The sequence below is a fragment of the Centropristis striata genome, chromosome 1 (genome assembly GCF_030273125.1).
Source record: "Centropristis striata isolate RG_2023a ecotype Rhode Island chromosome 1, C.striata_1.0, whole genome shotgun sequence".
NCBI classification, from domain to species: Eukaryota; Metazoa; Chordata; class Actinopteri; order Perciformes; family Serranidae; genus Centropristis; species Centropristis striata.
In genome coordinates, this window is record NC_081517.1 from 24,796,918 (window position 1) to 24,817,655 (window position 20,738).

Consider the following 20,738-nt stretch of genomic DNA (forward strand, 5'->3'; position numbering starts at 1 on the left):
TTGTCCAAGGGCCACACTTAGCAGACACTGTTGGGCTGAAATTTCAAAGAAAGAAAATAATGAACTTGTGCCTAGTTAGCCTATAAATGTTTGACATTTTCACTTTCTTACTAAATTCATGCTACTTTTATTTACCTATATCAGTGTCAATGGACTCCTGATAAATATGGGGAATCTAGAATGATGCCTAGATACTTAACAGAACATGATTTCAGGGTTCCACCAAGGAGGCAGGTCACTGAAGAGTGATGGTTAAAAACTTTGAAACTGTACTGTCACTGTAAATATGCTGAATACCAGATTGCATTTTTTTCCTCCCCACATTTTCTAAGTTAATTAGGCGATTATTATGAGGAGCCGGCATCAGTTTTAGTTTTAATTTTGTTGTGATTTTTTGTTGTCAAATTGAGTTAGTTTTAATTCGTTTTTAGAGTGAGTTTGCTAGTTTTAATTTTTTTTTTTAGTTTTTGGAAAATGCTTAGTTTTAGTTTAGTTTTTATTAGTTTTAGTGTTAGTTTTTGTTTTTTTGTAATTGGGTATTTGTTGGGTGCAGTATTCAAAAAAGTCACAATAAATGTTTCCTTTATTTCCTTTGTCTGATCCATCTCAGCCCCAATAAATTTATTAAGTCATAAAACCAGATAGATGAAATAGATTTCATATCAACCAAAAAAGTTTACGTATGAAAAAAGTTGACAAAGAAGAAAACGAAGGACATTTTCACTATAATGTTAGTTAGTTTCAGTTAGTTTTTTAACCACACAATACAGTTTTAGTTAGTTATCGCTTTTTTTTTTTTTAAACTCATTTATTTTTCTATTTCAGTTAACAAAAATGTTTTTTTTCAATTCAAATTTTCATGTTAACAATAACAACCTTGTCGCTGGCTTAGAGTTTTATGATCGGAATATAAGACATATCAGAGCATAGGAATGGGCATCATATAAGTTGTTGTTGCAATTGTTGTATTTAGGTTGATACCATTTCTTAGTCAAATTGGTGCAATATTTGGTGCAACTATTTTTGACCACTGGAGAATTGAGAAAAATTAAATCAAATCCTCTGGGGACTAACATCATCATCATATTAGCATACAGTGTGCATGTCTGTAAAGAGGAGACTTGTGGGTAGCCACAGAATCCATTTTCATTGAGATATCTTAAGGTCAGAGATCAAGGGTCCCCTATGAAAAGAGTTTTTTTCTTGCCAAACCACCAGCCTATCAGCCTTCACTATAGCTTTAAGACTGAGCCAGCCTCGTTGGGAAGTTGCCACTGATGTCCTCAAGGAGTTGAAGAGGTTAAAACCTTTTAGTATATTTCATTTGGAAGGTAAGAAGATTAGAAAATAATTGCCAAACATAATCGCTGCAGATTGTGCAGTTCTAAAATATGTAACAGTTTTATCAAATCTCTAGATGTTTCTTTGCCTATTTAATATACCCTGAAAAAACGTCTTTTAGCAAACTTATCAAAGTATTTCCTAACAAAACTTTTAACAATCGCTCAAATCGGAATAATTTACCTGATGGTATATCAGAATTGGGAAATACAAATTACAGTGGAGGCTACACACTGGTGTTGTGGTTTGCACTTTAGCCTTACAGGAACAGGGTCACAGGTTTGAATCCAGCTTGCAGCCTTTCTGTGCAGAGTTTGCATGTTCACAAGTAGAAAGAAGTAAAATGCCCCTATCTGTCTCTGACTTACACACACACACACACACACACACACACACACACACACATACACACACACAGCCATTAGTCCTGTGAGAGGTCAAGGGGAACCTAATTAAAAGAGGCTGGGGGATGTTAATACCTGCTCTGTGCTCCATTAGCAGGTTCAAACACTGCCAATGGATATTAATTGTCCTGTTTTGCACTTTCTTGCTCGCCTCTCTGCCTTCCTTTTTTTTTTCTCCTTCCCCTCTATTCAGTTCAGCACAGATAAAGTGTTTTCAATAAATGCCTTGAAATCTGCTGCATTGAAAGCAAACAATCATTGTGAAATATTTTTATGGCTCATTCATGATAATCATCTTTCTGTCTTTCTGTCATACAGACCAGCTTCGTAACAGCTACCAAGTGGGTAATGACCATTCACTGAGGGTCATCTATGCCAATGGGATGGACACACACTACCAGACAGAGCCGCATATACTGGCAGGTATGCGGTTTTAAGCCGTTGGCCTTGAAGTGTGTACTATTCGGATGTTTCATGTCAAAATGATTGTTGCATATTTTCTGAAATGACTATCTTGTTTTACACTGTGCAGTATGTGTAAAGCATTGATTCTGCGTACCTTTGTCTCAATCAGTTTTCTTCTCTGAAATCAAAATCAGAAAATGAAAATCAGTTTTTCAAGGATAAAACATAAGAAACTACAAATAGAGCGTTTTTTTTTACGAGGCTATGATGAACCCTTTTAACTGTCTCCATAAATTACTGAATATAGAGTTATAAAGAAGCAGCCTGATGTGTGGAGGTCTGTAGCAGCCTGGTGTCATTTCAGCCAATTTAACAAAGGTAACACAGTGAACGATCGTGCAGAACAGCACTGATCTCTGGTTTGACACTTCTCAGAAGATGCAGAATTGTCAACATAATAGTCCTGCTGCCTCCAGATGCTGCAGGGATGTCATGACCTTAAGGAGAAGCTTTTCATACCGGCCAAAGTCATTTCATTTTAAAAGCGGGGTGGATCAGTCCGTGTAGAGGACTATTCTATCATAAAACACCATGACTGCAGGCCAGGCACGAGACCCTGTAGTTGCACACTTTTGCTACATAAAGCTTCAGGGATAAAACTACTGATTTCACCTTATTACAAAGCAGAGCATACTACAGACCCACTAGTACACAAAGCATGCAACAACACAAAAGGCACTGCAACTAGGGTCACCCTCACACACTACAGATAAGAGGAATTTCACCACAGTCCTTACCCCTATTTAAACTCTACACACAAACAAATAACAATTTACAAAAGCTAACACCTCATTAAATGAAATTTAAATAGCACTCAACTGAAAGACACCCTCAGGGGCTAAACTAGAAGCACCCTCTGGTTACAGCAAGGAGCACTTGCACAAAGGCACATCTGTTTACTTCCTGTCCAGTATGCAGAAACGTTATCTTAGCCTCCAGTGACCACATTACTTGCTTTTAGTAAGTGCTTACATCATTTTTCACAGTTAGCTTTATACATATAGCATTTACCTTCCGTTTAAAATAACATGGTTTTAAAATAGCCAGTCAGCCCTAGCTGGCTAATAAAATGAAGAAAAGCCCTGTCAGGTTAATGAGTGTGTGTTTAGCTAGGAGTTAAACTAGGTCCCTCTTGACTTTGACTTTTTTTATAATCCCTATATAATCCCTATATATATATATATATATATATATATATATATATATATATATAAACCAGAATTATATATATATATAAAATTCTGTTTTAGATTTTGGTTTTGAATATTATTGGTATGTATGTCTTTTTCATATCCTTCTCTAGGTGCTGCTAACCCAACAGTGGCCCGTCGCAACATGACACTGCCGGGAGAGAATGGCCAGAACCTGGTGGAGTGGAGGTTCAGGAAGGAACAGACACGTGGAAAAGTCATCGTCTTTGGGAGAAAGCTCAGGGTGAGTACTCTTTAGCTGATGCTTTCCATTAACAAAGAACAATAGAAAGCCTGATCGCTGACTAGTGATCTACAAAAACTGGCATCATTTCTAAACTTAAAGAAAAAAAAGTGTTGGACTGACTGCAGGTTCATTATTCAAAATGGAATTTGGCTCAGTCTTTGTGGTCCAGAACATATACACTATATGGATTAAAGTATTTGGACGCCTAACCATTATACCAACAGGGACTGTAATGACATTATATTCAAATACAGAAACTTTAATATGGAGTTGGTCCCCCTTTTGCAGCTATAACAGCTTCCACTCTTCTTGGCTTTCCAAACGATTTCTGTGTTTCTGTAAGAATGTGTGCCCATTCATTCTGTAGAGCATTTATAAGGTCAGGCACTGATGTTGGACGAGAAGGCCTGGCTCGCAATCTTCGTTCCAGTTCACCCCAAAGGTGCTCGATGGGGTTGAGGTCAGGGCTCTGTGCGGGCCAGTCAAGTTCTTCCACACTGAACTCATCAAACCATCAAACCATGTCTTTATGGACCTTGTTTTGTGCGTTGGGGCACAGTCATGTTGGAACAGAAAAGGGCCTGACCCAAACTGTTGCCACAAAGTTGGAAGCATAGCATTGTCCAAAATGTCTTCTTATGCCAAAGCATTAACATGGCCCTTCACAGGAGATAAGGGGCCTAGCCCAAACCCTGAAAAACAGCCCCATACTATTATCCCTCCTCCACCAAACCTCACTCTTGGCACAATGCAGTCAGACAGGTAACGTTCTCCAGCATCCGCCAAACCCAGACTTGACCATCTGACTGCCAAACAGAGAAGCTAGATTCATCAATCCACAGAACACTTTACCACTCCATCCGACGCTTGGCATTGGACTTGGTGATGTAAGGCTGTCGTGCAGCTGCTCGGCCATGGAAACCCCTTCCATGAAGCTCCCACCGCAGTTTTTGTGCTCACATTAATGACAGTGGAAGTTCAGAACTCTTCAGCTATGGAATCAGCAGAGCGGTGGTGACCTTTATGCACTGTGCGCCTTAGCAGTCATTGACGCCGTTCTGTGTTTTTACGTGGCCTTCCGCTTCGTGGCTGAGTTCCTTTTGTTCCTAAACTCTCCACTTTCTAATAATATCACTTACAGTTGACTGTTGAATATCCAGCAATCCACCAATACCACGCCTGAAGTTGATGAGCTCTTCAGAACAACCCATTTACCATCACAAATGTTTGCAAATGGAGACTGCATGTCTAGGTGCTTGACTTTATACACCTGTGGCAAGGGGTGTGATTGAAAAACCTGAATTCACTAAATAACAGGTGTGGCCAAATACTTTTGTCCATATGGTGTATAATAGACTAGCACATTCACAAGCAATGGAGACATTGAAATTCACCTGCATGTTTTTTAGACACACAGACAAGAAGAATACATGTGCACTGCACAATGAGCGGTCCCAGTTGGCCATTAGATGTAAATCCAGCACCTTCTTGTTATAAGGCAGCAATGCTCAAAAATCACTGAGTCCTGTGTCTCCTATAATTTTGTCCCCTGTGTGAACACCATAATATGGGTTACATAGGGGTTTCTATTTCTGTCTATTATCATGTTGTGTCTGTTGTTTTTACCAGCTATTAGGAGCAAAGGAAGGGACATTTGTCTGCAGTACTTGAATATTACATGAAGTGCTTTACAAACATCCCAGCCTAATAGGAGGAAACTCAGCAGTCATATGGCCTCTGGAGAGTTTGATCCACACAGTGGTGCCATTCTCAGCATGGTCCAATAAACCCTAATGAATGTAACAGCATGTGTGGTTCACTAGTGGTAATGGGGTGTGTTGTATTGTGAGCTAGCAATAATGAGTTGCAGGTAGATGTGTTTTTGTAAATGGGTGTGCAAAGGTGAGCACGATGCTATACTGTCAGCTACACCTTTGTGATTTGTGTCTATGAGATTTTGTCTTCACTAACACTATGACAGTCAAGCTGTCCTGCAGCAGCAACAAGATGCCAGTTTATGGTTTTAATGATGGTGGGGGATTGTGGGGCTTACGTAAACTTAATTTCAGTCTTTCTGCTTAATGCTAATATTTATACTGTTTTTTTAGGATGTGCTAATCCTACTGAGGAATGTGCATTTAGAACAAGAGGGGAGTTATTAGGAGACAGCATGTTTAAGCAGCTTGTTGGAAAAGATAATGAAACCCCTACTGTCAGAAAGCATGTCAGTGTTGGGATGAATTGCATGAATGTGGATCAGTTGGTGACAGGAGTTTTAATCTCTAGATGCATTTGTTTGTCATGTATTTATGACATGATTTGTTTCCAATTTTTGTCAATATATGGACGATAGACATACAGAGGATTCAGGTGTACAGTAAATGCACCCTATACATTCCTGCAGTAGTGCCTCTCTGTACTAGGTAGTTAGGAAAATATACTTCTAGTCCAGGATGAGTTATTCTATGTGAAGGGAAGACAGGACATGTCACAGTTTACTCCGATCCATTATGGACATGACAGCCATGCCAATCTGCAAAATGATTTGTTTCCCCTGATATGGTGTGGTTCACTCTCTGCATGGCTTTTGGCTGTTGTCCCGTCTTGTTTTCCATCCAGCTGGCTACTAGCCACTGTCCCAATATTCTCCTTCCCTGCCACCTTTATTCACAACGCTGCATTCAACTGTTGCTAATGTATGAATGAGTGGCTAAATAAAAAGATGGGGAAAATGACTGTTGATTCTTTTCCAGAAAGACTCTCTCTTTAATGAAGCAGGTCTATAATACAATTGATCAGCCAATCCTTAGTATCCCCCTTGCCTCAAGGATCCAGAAGGTGAATTCAGCTCTGAACCTAGGTTATCTGTCTTCGTAAATTGGAGTTTGAACAAACAGCACGTCATTTAGAAAGTGATAAAGAGTGATGAGCTGGCTCTATGATGCTACAGTGTTTTATGGGTCTGGGATCAAAAGTTTGTTTTAATTCACTGCCTGAGGTGCATATGTTGAATTGAACAGCCAGTTATTACCAAGAATATAACAGCCGGGCTTATTTATCGTTTGTGTGTTTGTTTAATCAGCTGGATAATTCTTCAGGAAAGGATCAAGTGGTTGCAGGTTTTCATTCCAAGCAAGCTAAAGCACACACATGACTCACCTTCTTCAATCAGCTGGCCTGTTTTCTGATTTGTGGTATCAGGTGTTCTCATGCTTGGCCCAAACAAAATCCAACAACTACATGATCCTTTAATGGATCAGTTCGACACCCCTGTCCTAAAGCATTCTGATTGTTGCATTTGGCTCTAAGAATAAAACCGTGCTGTTTGATATATCTAATGCTTTTGTGTTGTTGGTGAAATCAACACTGCAGCATATGGGGGCCTTTAATAGCCTTCAAGCTTTTTGTCATGTTCAGACTTTGAAGGGAGCACAGCAGGGATTCAGCAGAGCTACTTTTATTATAATCAGTCTCAGACAATAAGCATTCCATGTTTGTGCTGATCAAATATTTATCTGATCTTTATTCATTGGTTATTTGTTTGTCACTACCCCTTCAGGTGAATGGTCGGAACTTACTGTCTGTGGATTATGATCGCTCGCTGCGAACAGAGAAAATTTATGATGACCACAGGAAGTTCCTGCTGAAGATCATTTATGACACCCAAGGCCATCCGACACTCTGGGTTCCCAGCAGCAAGCTTCTGTCAGTTAACTTGACATACTCCAGGTAAGTGCTTTTTCTATACTGTGTATAGTAGATGGATTGCCTCCACTCAACTACAGAACGCTGTAATGTAGAGGTTAAAGACTAGACAGGTCGTGGTATTGGGCTCTGAAAGACAGCCCAACAAAGTCTTATTTAAAAACAGGAAGAGGAAGTATTTTTAATGTATGCAAAACTTTGACACACACACACACACACACACATTACAGTGCACTTGGAGACACTTCTTAAGCTACTACATCATAGTTAAGGGGATGAAGATGAAGCACCACCAATGACAAAAGAAAAACAACAAAGGAAATTCTTGCACCGATTGCAATTTTCTGGCCGATCACCGATCACCGATTTTTAAAAAGCCTGACCTGCCGATTCATATTTTGGCCGATACCAATTTTTTTATCACTCACAGCATACACCTTCAATGTTTGAATCTTATTATATTGAAAAACAATAACACAGCAGTATTTTTCTTTAACAAATAAAGGAAATCACAATGCCTGAGGTAGTTAATAAAATATTGAACTTAAAATAAATAGCAACAATTTACAGGACAAACTAACAAACGAACTGCAACCATAAATAAAGTGGTTTTTGTTCTGTACAACATACATACAACTAGGGAGGGCATCGATTTTCAAATATTCTAATAGTCATTAAATCATAAAAAATCGAATAGTTCATCATATCTGGAAGAAAAAAAAGTTGTATTACTGGTGCCTTCCACACGGGGGCAGCGTAACATTTGATGATACAGTGTGGCAGACTAGATGCCAAGCTGTAGAAGAAGAAACAAACAGGTTCGGCCGATCGATCGGTGCACCCCTAGTAGATTCTGCTGTGGTTTTGTAGCTGACATGAAATTCTGTCAAACAACCATTTAGGCTCCTGTACCTAATAGTACATCAACAGAAAAAAAGGGTTTGAGAAAATGTTAATGTGTTTTTTGAAAGCACTGGTTAAAGTCTGTGATCAATGATATGAGCAAAAAAATTTACATTTTCACATTTTACACTCACTGACCACTTTATAAGGTACACCTGTACAATTTAAGGAAATCCAATAGAACAGCTCTACCATGAATTCTACTTTTACAAAGCTAAGACGTTTTCAGTTTTTGTTGACACTTGTAAAGGTAATAATAATACTTAATGATGTTTATATCATAGTACAGTAGGAGCAATGTTGTTTGTAATGAATGAATAAATACTCCTGGTCTGTAGGTTTGAAAATGCCCTGAAACTGTTAAGGGTATCATCCAAGGGCCGGGAATACTTAAAGATTCAGATTAAGGGTGCTTTCACACCTATCTCGTTTGGTCCGGACTTTAGGACTTCTCAGTTTGATCCGAACCTAAATTCCAGGTGTGAAAGGTGCCGCAGACCACGGTCCGCACCAAAGGACCAAAGTTTGGTCCGACCAAAAGAGGTGGTCTCGGTCAGGACCAAACGAACCAAGGTCCGAACATTTTGCAGTGTGAAAATACAGGAAAAGACTTTGCCATAACTGTCAGGATTGCGAGCCATTTTCTCCTCCTCTCCTGTCGACGGCGATACAGTTTTCTCATGATGAGGAGGCTCATCTTACGGATAGAAAGCACTCTCACGTATTGCTCATTAAGATGGTGCTGCTGCTGCAGCAAAAGACCAGCAAAAGTATTACCACAGGTAAAAGGTGGCTCGCTGGATTCATTTAGTGTAAACACGTGAAGGAAGTAACACTGACGTCAGATGCCAGCCGGCCTAACAACGCAGCGTAACCAAAACAAAATGAGCCGCGGAAGTACACAGGGAGATGACGTGTCCAGTAGAATTGTCTTGTAAAGTCCCTTATTCCTTTTGCAGTGTGAAACCAAAACCAACAGGACCAAATGTATACAATGTAACAGAACACGGACCTTGGTTGGGACTTTCAGGTGTGAAAACGCCCTGAGATTCCCTTATTAGTGCCACAATGGGGAAATTCAATTCATTTAGCCCATCCTTTTGACACACCAGTGAGTACACCATGCTTAGGAGCAGTGGGCAGCAGTGTGGGGGCACTGGGCACTCAAGGGAGCATTTCAGTCCTAGACCTGTCAGTCCTGGCTACAAGCCCGATGTCTAACCTTTAGGCCACTGACTGCCCCACTCTCCAACTATGTCATATTTGGCTTGCTTATTAAGAAATAATGTATTTCTTTAAACATCAGTCTTGAAAATGAAGGTCTAGGACATGGGGAGTAGAGGGGCGGTGCCATCTGGTATGGACCAGATTTGAAGCTTTTATAAAAATCTTGTGTATGTGTGGATGTCCAGTACAGGGCAGGTGACAGGCCTCCAACGGGGTCCAACCACAGAGAGGTGGGAGTACGACAGCCAGGGAAGAATCATTTCCAGAGTCTTCGCTGATGGAAAGACGTGGAGCTACACTTACTTGGATAAGGTAAAGGAGGACACAATGAAAGCCGAAGACATGTACACACACTACTGACTTAAGTTAGGTCACATAGTACACACGGTATATGTATTCATGCCAAACCATCACACTGTACGAGGTGCAGGCAGCCACATACAGTATAATATGTAGACTGATGCACGTAATGGAACCAAAATTCACAAGTGCGAGTTCTGGCTGTATGCCGTTGGCAACAAATAAGATTAGCACAACAAGCAGATTGGCATGTGAGCAAGCAGCAACCTCTGGGCGTGAGCTATGAAGCGAATAAGAAAATGCCTTAAACCTGCATTCTTTCCAATGGCCAGCAGGGGGTGACACCACCAGTTGAAGAAGAAGTTAAAATAATTTGTTTGAAAGGCTTCTACTTCAAATGTTTTAATTAGGAACAGATGTGTGCATGTGTCATCACTGTGTGAGACTCATTCTTCATGTATATTCTGTGTATTGCAAGAAGACAAGATAAAAGAATAAAATGTCTTCATTTTTTATTGAAGTAGTATTATAGCAAATTCAAGGAGAACCAAATGCCATACACACATGCCTACACACTCACTATCATACACAGTCTCTCTCAAGGAGGTAGAGATGCTGCTCAACTCTGCAGAGACACGATGAAACAAAAGATAAATGACATGCCAAAGTACACACACATACACACACACACACGTTTCTCTGTTTTTCCACACACAAAGCAAGGTTACTGTGTTTGTTATAAATTTGGTGAAACAAAGTAAGCAACATTAATTGAGGTGCTTCCCCTGTGTAAAATGTACAGTCACAAAGTTAGTGAGGAAAACAACCAGCCGGAGAGGAGAGGAGAGGAGAGGAGAGGAGAGGAGAGGAGAGGAGAGGAGAGGAGAGGAGAGGAGAGGAGAGGAGTATGTTTGAGGAGAGGAGAAGAGTATGTTTTTCTTCCCTTTCAAGAGTACTGTGATGGTTGTCTAAGATGTCTGACCTTGAGTTTCACTTCAGGTTGTAATTTATTTAAATTTATAGCTAATTTGGCAATGATTCTTTTCACTACATTTCAATGTGAATGGGACTTACAGGTTGAGGACACAGAAAATCGTGTCAATAAGCTCTCAGTGTGCTTTCAAATGGGCAGGCTTACAGTGTCATTGAAGGGTAATGAAAATGTGGAAAGGCAAAGTGGCATCTGATAAGTTACATCTGATAATTATTGAAATGTAACATAGTTTTTGCCAGTGCTTTAAGGGGGTAGACAGAGACATGTTTCACTGTTGATCACAGATGGCTTTGGTTTCTAATGGAGATGAAAGGAATAAAGGACAGAGCAATAAAAACTCTCTAAAAAGTAATACACCCAAAAAGATAGAAAGGACAAGTGACTGATGGAAAAGAGATACTTAAAGGATTGAATTTAAAAACACAACCCCCATTATCTCTTATAGAAGACAAGGGAGCGTATTCCCTGTGGTACAAAATAAATAGCATGAGGTGTCTATGATTTGACTGGGGGGATGGGGTGATAACGTCATAGGTGTCATCAGATGGGCACCTTTCCGTCCTCTGTGTTTCATTAGTAGGCCCAGGACACTTCAGGAAGGCTTAACTGTGACATTTGTTCCCTGTAGAACCTGATAATGTAATAAATTCCCAATACTGTAATAACCCCGACAATGTAATAAAACCTGATAATGTAATAACTTCCCGATAATGCAATAAAGTTCATTCAACAGCTTCTTGAAATCTAAAGGTGCTTGGTGTTATACTATTACATTATTGGTAAAAAAAAAAAAAAGTGTATTACATTATTGGGAAATGCACTTTATTACATTATCGGGAAGTTATTACATTATCAGGTTTTACATTTACATTTACATTTAGTCATTTAGCAGACACTTTTATCCAAAGCGACTTACAGGAAAAGTAAAAGTAAACAATCAAGGTATAGTGCAATAAGAGCTATTAGTGCTAGTGACAATTCTTTGAGGAGTAGACTTATCATGTGGTCTAGGAGAGAAGATGCTCTCTGAAGAGCTGGGTCTTCAGGAGTTTTTTAAAGGTAGAGAGGGACGCCCCTGCTCTGGTAGGAACTGGTAGTGTGTTCCACCAGCGGGGAACAAGAAGTGCAAAGAGTCTGGATTGCCTTGGACCAACCAGGGGCAGAGCCAGGCGCCATTCATTGGAAGAGCGCAACGGTCATGAGGTAGCATATGTCTGAATCAGGGCGTTCAGGTAGGTAGGAGCAGTGCCGGAGACAACTTTGTAGGCCAGCATTAGAGATTTGAATTTGATGCGGGCTGCAACAGGTAGCCAGTGGAGCTCAATGAGCAGCGGAATGACATGTGACCTTTTTGGCTGGTTGTAGACCAGGCGTGCCGCCGCGTTCTGGATCATCTGAAGTGGTTTTACTGAGCAGGCTGGCAGGCCTGTCAGGAGGGCATTACAGTAGTCAAGTTTAGAGATGACAACAGCCTGTGTCAGGAGTTGAGTGGCATGTTGAGTTAGGTATGTTCTGATTTTTCTGATGTTATAAAGTGCAAAGCGGCATGACCGGGTAACTGAGGCGACATGACTGGAAAAGGTGAGTTGGTCATCAATCATCACCCCTAAGTTTCGCACCACCTTGGTGGGTGAAAGACACAGGGAGTCAATCTTGATGTTGATGTTGTGGTGTATTGTGGGTTTAGCAGGGAGGACCAGCAGTTCAGTTTTTGAGAGGTTCAGCTGGAGGTGATGTGCCTTCATCCAAGTGGCTATGTCAGAGAGGCAGTCAGAGACCCGTGCAGAGACCGATGGGTCATCAGGAGGAAATGACAGATAGAGCTGAGTGTCATCTGCATAGCAGTGATAGGAAAAGCCAGGTTTTATAACATTTTCAATGGACTCAAGTGCAGATTTTTATTACATTATCGGGGTTATTACATTATCAGGAATTTATTACATTATCAGGTTCTACACTCCCTCCCATGGTACCTGTACAGGGATTTCTGAGGGATTGACCACAAAATCAGGTCCGGCTTGAGATTAGTTGTGACAATCTCTGGTGGAAAGATGAGTTTGTGATTTAGATCAACCAGCCTTTTCCAAACCTGGGTAGTCTCCAAAAGGGTTTAGCAATTGTTTCAATGGAAGCTGTCCAGCTCTCACAAAAGGAGTATGGTTTTTGTTTCCAGTCACAAGGGGAGGAAGGGCATTGGTGGTAGTTCTCCCTCCTCCCAGAATGTTCGCCAATTGGCTTAGGACCTGGTTGTGTCTCCAGGTGTAGCAGCCTGGGAACAGACTGGTTTTGCAGCCGTTGAGGATGAGCCTTAATGATGCTAGGCTGTGGCAGAGAGCACATGACATTGTTTGTGCATGGTGTAAGAAAGGAAGGAAGAGAGATGGAAGAAGAGAGACAGAGAGGGGTATTTAATGGAGTCTACAAAGACACCAGTACTACTGTAGAAACAGACCCAAGGGATGGTGGGAGCTTAGCTAAAGCATGTTAGACAGAGAGAGGGAGAGACTGAGACAGAGAGAGAAATAACAGCAATTGGGGATAAAGAGCGACAAGAATGATGGAAAGGGAACAGGAGTGATTTAGTATGAGGAACATAAGGAGAGAGGAAGAAACAATGAGAGAAAAATATGAGAATAACAGGGTCAGAAGAAAGAAAAGTATACAGGTTTATTGAGAGTACATACAGAAGTCAAATAGATGGTATATTAATGTAGGTTTATAGTTAATTTACCATTAACCAACAACGAAATTATAATTAATAATTTATTAATAGTTTTAGTTGCACTCATTAAAACATTTTTAACACCATATTAAGTATGTTAATGATTTTTAAATTATTCATATACCTTTAAGAAATTGGTTGAAAACATTAAACGATTTGATATGTATAGCACTTTGTAAATGGTTAATAATTGGTTTATAAACCATCTATAAACATTACTCAGTATTGTAAAGTACTGACAATAGGTGGGTTTTCAAATTAAACTGACTTTTCTAATCAATTGTGCCAATAAGTTTCAACAGAACACGTTGCCACATCAGAAAGTAAGGGCGGGGTATATACTAAAAACTACAACTAACCCATGTAGTGCTTTTTATTCATAAACAACTTTAAATCAGATCAGTCTGTTCAGGTGAGGTGGCTGAAATGTTATTTTTCATGACAGTAGGCCCTTTCATACTGACGTTTAAAGCCACGATATTAACACCTCTGTAACGTCTCGTCTGCACTATGAAAGCGCCAGAGGCAGGATGGCGGGACCAAGTGATCCCTGCTCTGTAGCGCCTTCAGAAATAGTCACAGAGGCCAAGAACTGGTGGGACTGTTGAAGGCGGGATCGTCCATGCACAACAACTGCGGCCGCCGTCGCTAACTGTGCACAGCGTCCGACGTTTACTACAAACTAGTAAAAGGACAATGAAACTTCGTGAAAACTTTGCTTTATTTTTTGACGCCACTAGATGGCGGTCTTGGCTTTTAAAAAAAGGCTTTAGCAATGGTAATTGAGTGTGTTTTCAGCCCTTTGTTGAACAAAAAGCACCATCTAGTGGGCTCCGTAAATAAAGCAAATGCTTCACCAAGCTTCATTGTCCCTTCACTACTGTAAGCAAACCGCCATCGTTAACATGAGAGACACTGCTATGTACTAGAAAGGGAGAAAATATAAGAGATACTGTAAGCATTGAAGATGTTCTCAGTTAATATGTCTGTGTCTGAGACACGCAGAAGGAGAAGCATCTGTTACAAGTCTGTGTGAGGGGAAACAAACAAAGATCACACCACCTCAATAGACTGTGATAGCTGAGTCACTTGTCAATCAAGCAAATAAGCCTAAACAGAGTTCTCTTATTATTGTATTGTCTCCTTAACCCTTTGATGCACAACATGGGTCTAAAGTGACCCGACTAAGTTTATTTAAATTAATTAATTTCATCATTTAGTATTGCGGTTTTCCTTAAATAACTTGTTTTTGATCATCATACATCCTAGTTTTTGTTTTCTTTTCTTACTTTTTGATTAAAACCCCTTTTTTATCACTATGCTTCTAATGCACAAGGTCATTTTAGACCCATGTTGTGCATTAGAAGGTGTTTATATGTTGTCACCAATTCACCAATCACTAATTTAAAACCTGACAAAGAAGACACAATTATTAACTATCCTATTTTGTAAAATTGGTGTTCTTCCAATGGATATTATTATTTGGTAGCTCTAATATGGTGGTTCTAACAACTCTTTTAAAGTTAAACCTTAAAAATAAGACAAACATAGTTACACATATACTCAAATTGTTAATTGAGTATATGTGTAACTATGTTTCTATCACTTTTTTTTAATCACTACGCTTCTAATGCAAAAGGTCATTTTTGACCCATGTGTGTAAACTTGATGTAATAATACAAAAACTATTTTTCTTCATAAAGTCTGAAAGGAAAAAAGGATACAATGATCTGTAATTTTAAAAAAAGTTATTCAAACACACAGCCAACATGAAATAACATGGGAAATGAATGCGGGTCATTTTGGACCCATGTTGTGCATTAGAAGGTGTTTTTATGTCGTGCATCAAAGGGTTAATGGAACAACACCGTTAACAACAAACTTCATTCGAGACCTTTGAATGAGTAGTTGTGATAAAATAGTGTCAGCTTAAAGGTTTGTCAGATGGCTTGTTTGGGGCTTTCAACCTCCGTTCAGTATTTGTTAGCAAAACGAGCTGACTCAGCAATGTGGCATGGTGGTCATGTGATAATGAGCGGTGATACTGACCACTTCGGGTTATTTCTCATTACATCTAGATAATGTGATTTTTACAAAACAAGTAGTGTCACCACTATGTTCATGGTTTGGTTTGGTTTGAGTAATCTACTTTGTTAAGATTGAGAAAGGATCATTGTAGTTCAAAGAAACCCACACTGGCTGTAGGTAGGTGTGCACCTTAGAGTTTTTGGCAGTGCTGGAACAGTGTTATGCTACTTCTGCAACAGTCATTATTTGCATGACCAAAAGAGTCTGCTGATCAGGAAAATGTAAATATACTACAGGCCAATTTAAAAAATGACCAATGTCATTGTCTCGAAATGTTTTATAATACAGGTTTTCTGGTGATCAGTAGAGAAACTGCATCAGAATCAGCTTCACCAGCCGACTTTCATGTAGAAGCAATACCAATGATTTCATGGGCAATGGCTGACATTTTTTCTTTTAGAACATCCCACACAGATATGGGTCAGTCATAGATTACCATAGATTACCCCTATGTACACACTTGTTTGTGAATGTTTTATTTCAGTAAATATATATAACAAAACATATAATTGATTCACAATAGACATTTTCATCATCTATAGAAGTTTAATTAGGAAGGCTTTTAAAAAAAAATTTAAAGTCCATATTGTGAGGAGTTATGTGTTGTGGAGGCAGAATGGAAAGCAGGCCAAGGAAACTATAAAGAAGTATTCCATGGAAGAAGAAAAAATTCAGTGACAGTTTTGAAAAAATGCAAGCAAGACCCAAGTCAATAATGAATAAAACAGGAGAAACTGACAAATGGAAAAGGCACTGAAAGAGAAAGAAGGAGACAAAAGATGAAAAGAGGACTAGGATAAGGCACAAAACTAAGGACAAAATAAGAATTGTGAAAATCAGATGAATATTAAGAAAATAGATAACTCCCCCTTGGTGAATAAATGAGCTAAATTCAATCACTCCATGTGTCACTCTATGCACACTCTCTCCTTCTCTTGCACTTGTTTATCATCCGCTTCCTTCCTCCATCTGTCACTTTGCCTTCTTGCTGAAAATACTTACTGGAAGCTTCTTTGGGAAACAGAGTGTCAAAAAGCAGAATACAGCATGTACACACAAACAACATCACAACCGCATATATATATGGATGCAACATACTATAATTTATTAACAAAGTGGAGTGTGCGGAATTCTCGTGTATTATGCCAATACTGCTCTAAGTAGTTTAATCAGTAGCCGTGTTTCGACGAGGGGGAAAAGTGGCCACCGGGAAAGCCTCAGGCCACGCCCTCTCAGAAGTCCCAAGTTAGCCACCAGAGGGATTTAGAGACTCTGGAGGTGACGTTTGGTTTTCACCGTCGCTAACTGTGAACAGCGTCAGCAGCTGAAAGCAGCATGGCTAATTTTGCACAGAGTCTTTTCAGGGCGTTTCAGCGAGTGAGACCCGCCTTCCTTCCTTCCGTTTTTTGAGGAGTAGTGGAAACAGCCCTAGTATCTTTGTTGTCCCAAGATGAATATATCTTGCAGTAAAATAAGTAAAAACAAACAGAGAAGACATACTCAACAAAAATGAAAAATATAAATGAGTACATAACATAAAACAATAATGCACAATTATGTAGCAAATCAGACCCATTTAATTCAGTTAAAGTGTAAAAAAGAACCACTGTCACCTCTTTGTGAGCCAGTTTTACAGGGCCTGTTCACTAAGAGGTCAAGGTGAACTTGGCCCGAGGCAAGGAGCACCCACCCAGGAGAGCTTGTGTTTTTCACATTAAAACTGTTTGTCTTTTAGACAAAGAGGAGTTACTGCTGTCTCTTCTTAGATCTGCATTCTCCAGCACAGGAGGGTCCCAGAGGATTTGTTGAAGTGATTTCTTTGTCTTTTGTTTTGGACAAGTGGGGGAAATTGGTGTCACATTATTTTACAAAGAATTTGAGTCTCCCTGATCCTATAGGAGTGCTATGCATGCTAAACCCCAGGCTCCAATGCCAGTGCAGTGTGGAAAACGCCCATGGTACAACTGAAGTAGCATAGCATCATAGTTGAAGAAAAAGATTGCTATAGATGTATGGGGCCCTGACAAGAGTGAATCAGCATATTAGTGATTAATTGTATTTTGGTTTAGAATATGATTGGATGCTACCATTCAGCTGGTTGCCAAGCAGCTGATAAATGAGTTGGTGATGGTAAATGAATGAAGTAGCCGATGCTAGTGTTGCTTCACTGTTTTGAGATCTGCCAGACGCCAGGAGGGATGAAGGCCTTAATAAAGAAAGGGGGCAGACCATTAAGAGGCATTAAAAACAAGCAGTAAAATATTTTAAATTGATTATTTCCTGCACTGGAAGGAAGGGTGAAAGAAACAGGCACATATCTGGTGTGAATGGATCTGGATCTTACAGAATACACACGTGCATAGGTGCCACATATACCTCAGCTAAAAGGCTGATATACTGTTATATATACTGTATATACTGTGAGCTCGCTGGTATTGTCCCCAGAGGGCTACAAATAAAACACTGCTTAAAATGCAAGGCAAGCTGTCTAACTCTCATGCAGGTGGGATTTTGAATCAGGTCCAGTGGGGCACAAGCCCACCAGATGGCTCAAAAATATCAAGATATTCATTTTATAAAGCTGACTGAAAGATGTACAGCCTTGCTTATGTATAAAGTGGATTGATGTGGATGTCCTACAGTGTTGTTACTTGCACCATAAGGTTCATGACATAAACACGACTTTTATGTTGGTTTAAATTAGTGGTCGTCTGATACAGATTTTTTTAGGCTGATGCCGATTCCGATTATTTAATATATCGGCCGGCCGATATAATGGTTGACTTCTAGTTAATGTGTTAATATGTTATTTAATCTACCAACTAGATTGAGTGCAACTCCTAATCTGTAATGTTGGGGAGGGGGGAATATTTAAACTCTATTTATTCACGAGAAGAAAAAAAATATTTCCTTGTGTGTCCACTGCGAAGACCAGGATCTGAGATAAGTAAGGTCCTGGTTGGGGAGTAGTAATTTCTGAAATTACAGGAACTTTGGCCGACCGATGTTTTGGTCGATCTCTAGTTGAAAGGAACATCCAGTCATTGACTTAGATGGTTAAATATAAAGCAAAAACTAAAAATATTAAATACATATTAGCACTATAGTCCTCTGATGTGATGGGGGATCTTCTCTCCCCCCAACCAGTCGATATGAATGTTATACGTTTTTAATTATTTATTATATGGATATTTATTTACTATGTTAAACAATATTGTATACAAATAAAGTGTCTCATTGTGCTTCTACTCTGCCTGCCACTGCTGTGATGGCATATGTCATATTTGTCTTTATTCTACCCTCTAACAGTCCATGGTGTTGCTGCTGCACAGCCAGCACCAGTACATCTTCGACTATGACTCAGGGGACCGTCTGTCAGCAGTCACTATGCCCAGCGTGGCTCGACACACCATGCAGACGATCAGATCCATAGGATACTACAGGAACATCTACACCCCCCCAGAGAGCAATGCCTCTGTTATTGTGGACTACTCTGAAGATGGACAGGTGTGTGCATGTGTGCATCTGTGTGTATAATCACACTTCATTTCCTATCATTTGATCACATTTTTTGTTTTCCTTTCCTTCACCCTTTGATGCACAACATATAAACACCTTCTAATGCACAACATGGGTCAAAAATGACCCGCATTCATTTCCCATGTTATATATAATATATCCATTTTTCCTTTCATACTTTATGAAGAAAAATAGTTTTGTATTATTACGTCAAGTTTACACACATGGGTCAAAAATGACCTTGTGCATTAGAAGCGTAGTGATAAAAAAGTGAGACACTAAATTAACAATTTGAGTATATGTGTAACTATGTTTGTCTTATTTTTAAGGTTTAACTTTAAAAGAGTTGTTGGAACCGCCAGATTACATTGGAAAATTTGAGACTTATTAGAGCCACCAAATAATAATTTCCATTGGAAAAACACAAATTTAACAAAATAGGATAGTTAATAGTTGTGTGTTCTTTGTCAGCTTTTAAATTGGTGATTGGTGAATTGGTGACCCTCTGATGCACAACATGGGTCCAAAATGACCTTGTGCATTAGAAGCGTAGTGATAAAAAAAGGGTTTTTATTCAAAAAGTAAAAAATGAAAACAAAAAATTAGCATGTATGATGATCAAAAACAAGTTATTTGAAAACCTGCAATACTAAATGATGAAATTAATTTATAGAAAGATATAGAATATAAAAACTTAGTCAGGTCACTTTAGACCCATGTTGTGCATCAAAGGCTTAAGCAATAATGTTGTAGTTCTAGAAAATTGTTTAGTGACAGTAAGGCAGCCCCATCAGGTCTGACCATGGTTTGGCTTACATGATTGACAGTCATGATAAATCAATGTATTGCTCTGAATCTGAGTTTAATGAGATTAGAATAAAGAGCTCATCCAGTGTGTTTTCTGCTCTCTCCCTTCAGCTCCTCAGAGTCGCCCATCTAGGCACCGGCCGCCGTATACTCTACAAATATCGCAGACAGGTATTCTGTTTTATGTTTTTAGGGAGTTTACATAATAAGTCATTAAAAAATCATTATTAAGATGTATCTGTATCTCTATGTATCTGTATATTGAAATATATATGTAGTTTATAACTTATACATACAGTGTTTAATATTTGTAAGAGTAGGCCTATTATAGCAGTATCACCCTATATCTTCATTACAGTGAAAATGATTATTAGTATGAATTATTGAAAATATGTTTTTTTAAATGGGATATATGTAGCAATAGTATTGGATCATTTAACATTTGTTCTTCAGTTGTTCATTTTTTGTTAAATCCAACTACCGGTACATATTGTTGTTGAATAAGATACATTTTTCCCCAGGATGCTTAACAGGATAGGGAATAAATGTATTTTTGCATCAAGACTGTTTTATGTAGTTGAAAGTTGTGACAGGGAGAGATCAATACAGCCCGGACCATAAGAAACAGGGTGGACCCTAGGGAGGTGGGAAAGCCTGATATGCATAAGTTGCAGCTGCAGCAGAGAATGAACATAGTGGCTATGACAGCTTGAATAGACCACTCAAGTCAGTCGATGGCAGTCATTAAAGCAGATCCTGGAAAAAGATATGTCCAAGATATATGGATATGTCCATTATTGTAAACACATACTACTCTGTGTTATCC

General features: G+C 39.2%; 1 protein-coding gene across 3 annotated transcripts in view; it reads left to right on the top strand.

The window, feature by feature from the left end:
• tenm3 (teneurin transmembrane protein 3) overlaps positions 1 to 20,738 on the top strand; it is a 207,255-nt gene that overhangs the window by 174,457 nt on the left and 12,060 nt on the right. For all 3 annotated transcript variants that reach the window (XM_059335424.1, XM_059335432.1, XM_059335440.1), the window contains 6 exons: positions 2,064 to 2,168; positions 3,514 to 3,644; positions 7,207 to 7,376; positions 9,668 to 9,794; positions 18,896 to 19,093; positions 20,024 to 20,083. In XM_059335424.1, coding sequence (XP_059191407.1) covers positions 2,064 to 2,168; positions 3,514 to 3,644; positions 7,207 to 7,376; positions 9,668 to 9,794; positions 18,896 to 19,093; positions 20,024 to 20,083 — 791 coding nt within the window. The remainder of the gene's footprint in view (positions 1 to 2,063; positions 2,169 to 3,513; positions 3,645 to 7,206; positions 7,377 to 9,667; positions 9,795 to 18,895; positions 19,094 to 20,023; positions 20,084 to 20,738) is intronic.